This window comes from Hibiscus syriacus, unplaced genomic scaffold (assembly GCF_006381635.1).
Source record: "Hibiscus syriacus cultivar Baekdansim isolate YM2019G1 unplaced genomic scaffold, ASM638163v2 tig00111210_pilon, whole genome shotgun sequence".
Classification (NCBI taxonomy): Eukaryota; Viridiplantae; Streptophyta; class Magnoliopsida; order Malvales; family Malvaceae; genus Hibiscus; species Hibiscus syriacus.
Window position 1 is genome coordinate 283,368 of NW_024063021.1, and position 9,059 is coordinate 292,426.

Consider the following 9,059-nt stretch of genomic DNA (forward strand, 5'->3'; position numbering starts at 1 on the left):
AACATAAATGATCATAAACAAATAAGAATAAAAGAACATGAATAAATGAACATATATAAATGAATTATTGAACATTCACGAACGTAAATGAACTAACGAGTCTGTTGTTTGTGTTTGTTCATTTAATTAATCGAACGTAAACTCTTATTCATGTTCGTTCATTTAATAAATAAACGAATGTAAACAAATTTCCCGTTAAATGATTTACCAGCTGTTTACTGACAATTTAATTCGTTTACAGGTACAAAGAAGTGTTCTGAGGGTGCTTAGCTGCATGCATTGTCTTATGAATGTGTTAGAGGACCACTCTGTTACAAGATAACATCCAAATACTACAACTGAACTGATGTCTTAGAAGCGTCTTACTGGAAAGCTAAACCATATATGGATCAGTAAGTTACATTGGCTATAAAGTTGTCTGTATTTTCCGACGAGCTTTGCATCATTAAACCACCTCAATCTCCTAGTCTTTGTCTCCGATTCTTAAGAAATAAGACCCCTCTTCTATCACCATCGAACCATCTTCATCGGCTGAGCTAAGATGCTCACATGGTCTCAACTCAAGTTCAATATCACCTCTTTCCCCTGCATTCATATTAACACTTTGGAATGCAACCAATTGTTTCACCGGCCTCCTATTACTCATCTTTGCCGGCCTCACAAATAGCAATAGGGGATGCTTACCGGCCAATTCGCTGTTGTTTTGAGCTCCAACCGTGACCGGGAACTTCATCTTATCACAAACTTCGGTTCCTATCTTTGAAACGGTATGTATCCGGGAGGATTAGAGTTCTCGTCCGTTTGAGAACTTATCTGATTGTTTAGATAGACCTTGTTTTGTTTTACAGGGAGAATTTCGTATGTATAATTTGAGTAGCTGAGGCCATAACCGACCTTTGGTCCTCGGTAGAATCTGTAGGTGCGTCCGGGATAGCCGGAAGATGGTTCGGGATGCATTCTCATGTCTGTCATTGGTACATTAACGTAACTTTGCCGATACCAAGTAACTGGTAATCTCCCTCCTGTGTATGAACATGAAGCTTAAAAAAAGTATCTTTTTGTTTAAACTATAGGTCAAGATGTATGAATGAGAACTCACCGGGATTGTGATCGCCGAATATAATTTCGGTTAATGCACGGCCTCCAGCTTCACCTGGATAACCGGCCCATAGAATGCTTCCGATGCGTTTGGCGAACGATATATCGACTGCACCTCCGGAAAGAAGCACCAAAATGACTGGATTCTTAGCAGCTCTTGCAATGGTGGATATCAGCTCCTGTTGCTTCGGTGGAAGAATAAAGTCGACTCGATCAAATTTTCCCTCTTGGGTTTGATCCAATCCCATTACTAACACCACACGATCCGCTCCAGACGCTACATTCATTGCTTGAGCAGTGAAGGCAGTAGAACAATTAACTGCAGTACAACCTTGGTGAAACCTAGTGTCTCTAACATAGCCTTGCAACCCCTGCAATGGTGTAACAGATTTACAAGGAGGGCCTGCATATTTTCCGAGCAATGTTTGCACGGAATCAGCAATGGGGCCTATTACAGCAAGAGAAGTTGTTCCGGTTTTCGAAAGAGGAAGGAGTTTATCGGTGTTTTTCAGAAGGACAATGCCATTACAAGCAGCCTCAAGGGCAAGATTCTGATGCTCTTGAGAACAAATTTGATCTGAACCGAATGTCACCAAAAGGCAGTGTAACCGGATCACCACTGAAAAGCCCGACTCTCATCCTCACCGAGAAAAGGTTGTAATCAGATACAAGCAATTTTCGGTTTTCGACTGCTTTTTTCGTGTATTTCAACAAAAACGAACCACAATCCTCATCAGTTCCTGCAAATTTCAAGTACACTAATATAGACATCTACGACATTCACATCCAAGTCCAAGTCACAGGCATTCGATAACCAAAAACCGACATATCATACATATATAACAATGATGAAAATGTAGAATTCATTTGGCAAAAGAACAGAATTGATCATCAATACTGGCTTTAAGAACATCTGCAGCAGCATCTTCTGGCACTTCAACATACCCTTGTTGTTCAAAAATGGTGGCGACAGCATCACAGTCTGCAGTGATATACCCTTTAAAACCCCACCGGCCTCCGGCTGTTTCCGACAAGAGATCGTATTTGGCGCAGTTGGGGATTCCGTTAACCTGATTGTAAGCACACATTACCCCACTGGCTCTCCCTTGTTCTATGCAACTCTGGAATGGTGGCTGATATGTATCTGCTAAATCCTGTGAACTCACCTGAAATCCAAAGAAATAACCAAATGGGGAGTTTCAACCAATCAAAAAAACAAAGTTCTTTTTTTTTCTTCTGAAATTTAGTACATACATTTGCATTGAAGATATATCTTGTCATCCCATTTCAATTATCCAAATAATAAGCTGTAAAATGCTTACAACAAGAGGAAGCTTGAATATTTTCACCAAGTGTCCCACCTTCAAAAGAGTCCCCTTGTAATCCTCTCACATACGAAACTGCATATTTCCCAGTAACCAAAGGATCCTCACCGGGTGTTTCTTGCCCTCGTCCCCTCCTCGGGTCCCTAAATATATTAATGTTTGGTACCCAAAATGTTAACCCCATTGCTTGTCCACCGTTGTAAATTGCTCTGCCTTCGATTCCAACAGCCTGAAAAAAGGGGTTCTTTTTTTGCTTGTCGTCTAAGGTATCTACTTTCAGTTAAAACAAAGAACAGTCCTTTAAAAGGGCTTGCCTCAGCAAATACGGTACCAGAGATGAACATCAAAGGAAGCGGCTGTGAGAATGACTTGAGGGAAACTGGTGGCCGTTTGAATTGTTCCGTTGAAACGAATGCCTCTGCTGACGGCTAAACCGTGCAAGGCTTCCGACCACCATTGGTATTCCGGGATGCCGAGTCTTGGGATGGCGGGAGCTGAGTTGGGATATCTTTTCGTCTAATGTGAGTCGAGACACCAAATCTCGAACTCGTTCGGTGGTGGGGAGTGTGGGATCGCAGAAAGGGTAGGACTTGGTGGCTGGGTCGGATGAGTCGCAGGCGAATGGAGGCTGAGTCGACTCAGATAAGATGATGAGCAATGAAGTGGTGTGGATGGGATAAAGGAGCAATGGAGTTTGGAGCTTCAGCATGGTGGTGAGTTTGGCCACCGAGTTGTTTGAACATAACATGAAACGAGTTGAGCGAAAAGGTCAGTGGTGCCTGCCAGTGTTGGATTTTTGGCGTATGTACTTGCTTAAAAGAGTGCCGTTACACTCATATGCGTAACAAATGGCCTTGCTTTTTGCTAATAATTACAACTTAACCCGACATAGATTTGTGATTTTTTAGGCTAAACTATTAGCATGACCACATTATTTTAACTATAAAATTTGAAATTTTATTAATGTGATCACTTAATTATTTAAGTGTGGCAATTAAGACACATATTGTTAGTGTTTAATATAAAAAGTAATGTGAAAATTAAAAATTTTGATATAATTTTACATTTAATTCATGTTATTTATATGTTCTATAAAATTTGATCATAATTTTAATCGATTAAAATAAGCATAATCATCGAATTATATGGTTCTAAAATTATATCTTATTATTATTCTTTTTTAGAAAAAAATGATCCTTAATTTTTTTAATTATGATATACGTTAAGAGCAATTATAAAAAAGTCGAGTTGAACTCGAGTATTTCTGAGCTTGACTCGATTCAAGAACTTTAAAATGGAGTTCGATTCGGTTTGAAAACTCACGAGCCTAAAATTTTCATGCTTGACTCGGACTCGAAATCATGAATTGAAGCTCGTAAAAGCTCGAAAGAAAAATCTTAAACTTAACTTTATTGAATCCTCCAACTCAAACTCAAACTTGAACCTTAAATACATACAAATCTTATACTGCATTTATAAAATAAAAAATCAACACATAAATGTTACTATTATTAATAATTTATTTTTTAAAAATAAAATCTTGATATATTATATTTTCAAGTTGTTCATGAGACTTTCGAATTAAGTATCTCGTTTTAGCTCATTAAGAACTCGAGTCGAGCTCGAGTCAAGTCTATGCAAGTCGAGTATTTATCAAGTTTTGACCAAATCGATCTGGAATAGCTCACGATATATCTCGTTTCATTAACGACCCTAGATAGCATACACATTTCTTACATTATTCAGAGTGATACACAAAGACAATAGACCAACAATACCATTTTGTGCGCACGACAACTTTGTTCCAAGTAAGGATTAAAGGTTATTGATGATAGAATTTGGGGCTGAGCAAAACTCGATTAAGAAAATATAACTTTTCGAGTCGACTCGAATTGATTTCGAGTTATAATTTTATAAATTTTACTCGCGAAAAAATTTCAAACTCAAAGTCGAGTTATAAATTAGAACTGAATAACTCAAATTTTTTAATAATTAGTGGATTGATTTTTAAGTTTGAATGATACATGTATATCACATGTGAAAAAAAAAATCTGGTGGTATTGGAATTCAGATGTTAAAGGGTCATAAGGATCGTCTTTAGGTCCGATTTCTTCAGGAGTTCAGGCAAAATACAAGTGTGGGGATGGTATTCCGAATGACATAGCTCGTACTCGATGCTCTACACTTTGGAAGGGATTGTCCTGCATTTGGGCGGATGTTCTACAAAACGTAACTTGGTGTATCGGTAATGGTCGTGAGGTTGACTTCTGGTTTGACGACTGGTTAGATGAATATTGATAAATCATGTCTTGACGGCTGGAATGATCGGCATGCAGAGGGTGACGATTGCAGACATGATTGATGATCAAGGAAAATGGCGTTGGGACTTTGAGGATATGCTTTCTCCCAACATTTCTCCCAACAATGGTTTGATGTTATGATTTGGACGATGGATAGGGAGAAGACTTGTACGACAGGAATAATGATTAGGGAGAGTCGATTAACTCGTTGGTTACCTCCTCCGGTGGGATGGATGAAAGTAAATACTGATGGAGCTTGCCATACGGAAGATGGGCTCGCCGCTTGCGGAGGTGTGATTCGGAACGACATTGGTGCATGGCAGGTTGGATTTTCCAGGTTTCTTGGCATTTGTTCGGTCTTTGAAGGCATTTGTTCAGTCTTTGAAAGTGAACTATGGGGAATGTATATGGGGCTCATATGTTCATGGGAGCTGGGTACGAGACAAGTTATCTTGGAGTCCGATAGCTTGGAGGCTGTCATGGCTGTCCAAAGGATTGGTTCGGGTATTGCTCGGGTCACTATGTTGCAATATATTGAAGAATTGCTGAAACGAGACTGGGTAGTTCGAGTTCAACATGTGCCTCGACAAGTTAATCGTGCCGCAGATTGCATGGCGTCGATCGAGGGAAGAAATCAGCTTGAGTGTGTGAAGTTCATAGTTCCCCCGGACGCGGTCTTGGGTGCTCTGCACAATGATGCAGCATATGATTAGTTTATTTTGATTTCCTGGTAGTCTTGTGTTATGAAAAAATCAAGTAGTGTATTATAAATATTTACAATTAAATTTAAACAAAAATTCAAACTTACTCAAATTTTATAAACTCGAAAAATTTTCATCTCAAATTTGAATTATAGAATAGAACTTGTCAACTCAAATAATTTAGTTTTTTGACTCGACTCAATTGAACGCTCACCTTCAATTATATATATATATATATATAGATACACACATGACAGTTTTTTGACTCGACTTAATTGAATGCTCACCTCCAATTATATATATATATATATATATAGATACACACATGACACTCTATTGCACAAATATTCTCTTTCTTCCGTGCCACAATTCACATGAAATATAACATTATACTTTGAACTATATTATAACTATGGTGCTCAATATGAACCTCTTCATGTTATATTTTGTAATCTAAAATTCTAAAATATTCTTAGTGAATAAATATACGTCAGAAAAACACGATGGTCATGTCATTTGCATTTCAAAGTGCGGGACAATGAAATTTAATTTTTATGGATTATAATGTTGTTTGTACCTAAATATGAAGCATGATTTTATTGACGGATCTTAATATTAAGTTTTGAAGGATTTATTTATATAAACATAATGTATTTGGTTCATTGAAATATAATAAAGAAATACAATATAATTTATTTATTGTTTGATTAATCAGAATTGAATTTCGTAAAGGTTTAACAGGAGTGATCCTCTAAATCTAACTTCATTTATAATATCGTAATTTTTTTTGATAGAATATCGTTAGTTTTATTAAAAATAGAAAATATTCTAAATTATAATGAAGATTTACAAGCATAATCATAAACCTACAATATAATTATGACATTTTCTTATTACCATTGAGACAAAAACTAGCCACCTAGATCACATAAGGAGCAAAGAAGGAAAATGTTAAAAAACCTAACAAAAAACTAGGAAAAAATAAAGATACAAACAAATCTGACTGCATCGGTAAATGAATCACAAAAAGAGATGAAGATATTGAAAGACCATCAACAAATCGCAAATCAGAGTCAAGTGACGTGAAAAACTATCCACGAATACAAAACGCTTATCCAAATCAAACCAAAGATCCAAAGTAGGGAAGATCATCATGACAACAAATAAGCGTCATCTTGATCAGTCGTGGCGATGTCAAATTCAACCCTGAGAAAAAAGATAAAAAAAAAACAACGACAAAAAGCTGTAAACAACGACAAAAACCCGTAAGCTACCAAAAAGCAGAGAAAAACATGCTACAAAGGTAGAGATAAACGTGTCATAAAGGTATAGAATATGTCACAAAGACATAATTATTCTTATTAAAAAACTAAAAAATAAGAAAAAAAATAAACGGGGGACGTCATCCAACATTAAAACCGGTGCCGCCGCCGGTTAAACAAAATTAAAGAATAAAAAGTTGGATTGATCAATAAAATTGTCACAAGTTGTAAATAAAAAAAAAGGAAAATAGAGGAGTTGGCTAGGATTTTTTTAATTGAATTTTATAACGCCATAATTTGAAGGTTGGATATTATTTAATTGATTATGTGAATTTTGTTTAGTTGATATGTATAAAAATATAAATATATTAATGATTTTTTTAAAAATATTTAAGGAGTCTAATAAAGAACGTTTATACATTTAAAAAAAACTAAAAGTGATTTAAAAAAATTGAAAATTTACTCAAAGGTTTGAGGTTTAAGGAAGTCATTTCCTATTAAGATTAGAACAAAGAGTAACAAATAAAATAGTGGTAATTTGTTCTCTTATTTCATTGAATTTTGTAAATGATCCAAAACTCAAATGAAAAAAATTACAAAACGGAAAATTAAAACACCTTATTGTTTTATTTGTAGTGAGAAGTAAATTCTCTTCAAAGGTTATATAAATCCCTAATTCCTTGAATATCATCCCCATGCAAACCCTTGCTTTGTCCAGGCATTATACTAGGGTACATGATGGCCCCTTCAATGGAACTGTGCCCTAAACCCAGAAGGTGTCCGATTTCATGCAATGCCACAGTCTCCAAATGATACGAATCGCGATTCACAGCCACAGACCATGGTTCGTCCGCATCGTAGTGGAACCTCCCATCGGTTGGTGCAAAAGCGTGAGCCAAGGTCCCACCGCGTCCATCGAAAGGGGACCCGTCTCCATGATCACCACCTTCGAAGCTAACCGTTATATCGGCATTTGCATAGTCCTCAGTCCTCGAAAACCTGAAATGTGTATTCGCAGCCCATGTTTGAAAAGCTCTTAAAACCGGGTTAACGGCATCGGCTCGAGTCCCCGGAAGAAATGCATATGTTAGACTGTACTTCGAAGCTGGCCATTTCGGTTCTCCCGAAAAAAACGTATAATGCAACACCGTATGAATCGATTTCGACCCCTGTTTTCTGCCGGACCGCATCCTTGAAGTTCCATTGATGACATCCACAACCCCACATCGCGGCGTTATCATCTTGGATACGGTATCGACATCCAACCTTCCGGTTGCTTTCAAATTATAATTCAGCTGATAAGTTCTAACGGCGGACTCTAGCAACTCATCGAAATCATCGTCATCTGCGTGAGTGCGGTTCTTATAACTCAAATACCCGAATTTTTCAAGATATTTTTTGAGTTTATGCACGTCTTTAAGGTTGTCTCCCTTATGACATCCTTGAAGGTGTCGAAGAAAATCAAATGGCGATGTGCTTTTGTGTTTCGAGTCTGCAAAAGCAGCCTGAAACATCAAGAAGAAAAAGAGAGAAAATGAGAAGAACAGAAGAGATTTGGATCCCATGATCATATTATATAAATTAATCAATAGATCTTCAATGGTCGATGAAATTAGCACATATTGTTAACCTATTTATACCCATATGATCTTTGAGTTTGTTTTCGTTTGATAGTAGTTTAGGGTTTTACGAGGACTTGGCAAATGAGGACCACTTTCACGATTGAAGAAAAAATCTCAATTAGGAATTACGACGTATTGCACAATGTGACATGGAATTGACTTAACGACTTATTACAAGTACATAGGCCACGTCTATGTTTTGTATTTATGTAATGACATTTCAAAGGAAGAAACTTTCCATGCATGGAAGAGAGACCGTCATTCGTTTAACAGGCACTGGTCTTTTTTTCCCAGGAAAAGGAAACCATTTAGGGGTGCAATTGGACTTTCAAAGTCGTGAAATGATGATGGTACAATTAAGCGGTACAAAGCACGACCCATTGGAAAATGGGTAATTTGGATCGAGTCACTTCGGGTCAGGTCATTTCGAATCGAGATTATATTCGGTTTGGATTGGATCTGGTTTGGATTTAGTTCGGGTATATATAAAATTGGGTTGGGTCGGGTATCGAGTCGGGTCAATTTTTGGGTGGGTTGATTTTCGGGCCGGGTGATTATAGGATCAGTTGTTTTTCAGTCCGGATCAATATCATACGATTGATTTTTGGGTCGGATTAATATCAGATCAGTTACATTTTGATTCGGGTCAATATCAGATCAGTTGATTTTTGGATCAAGTCAATACCAGATTAGTTGATTTTCAGTTTGTGTCAATCTTTGGATTAGGTCAATTCGGGTTGAGTTGGTTATG

At 37.1% G+C, this 9,059-nt stretch overlaps 1 protein-coding gene and 1 pseudogene across 1 annotated transcript; both read right to left on the reverse strand.

The window, feature by feature from the left end:
- Positions 1-463: 463 nt before the first annotated feature.
- On the reverse strand, positions 464-3,167 carry LOC120155950 (annotated as a pseudogene).
- A 4,172-nt stretch (positions 3,168-7,339) lies between these two features.
- Positions 7,340-8,251, reverse strand: LOC120155951 (metalloendoproteinase 2-MMP-like). Its single transcript, XM_039167399.1, has one exon. The coding sequence runs from the start codon at positions 8,249-8,251 to the stop codon at positions 7,340-7,342; it is 912 nt and encodes a 303-aa protein (XP_039023330.1).
- Between the last annotated feature and the right edge of the window lie 808 nt (positions 8,252-9,059).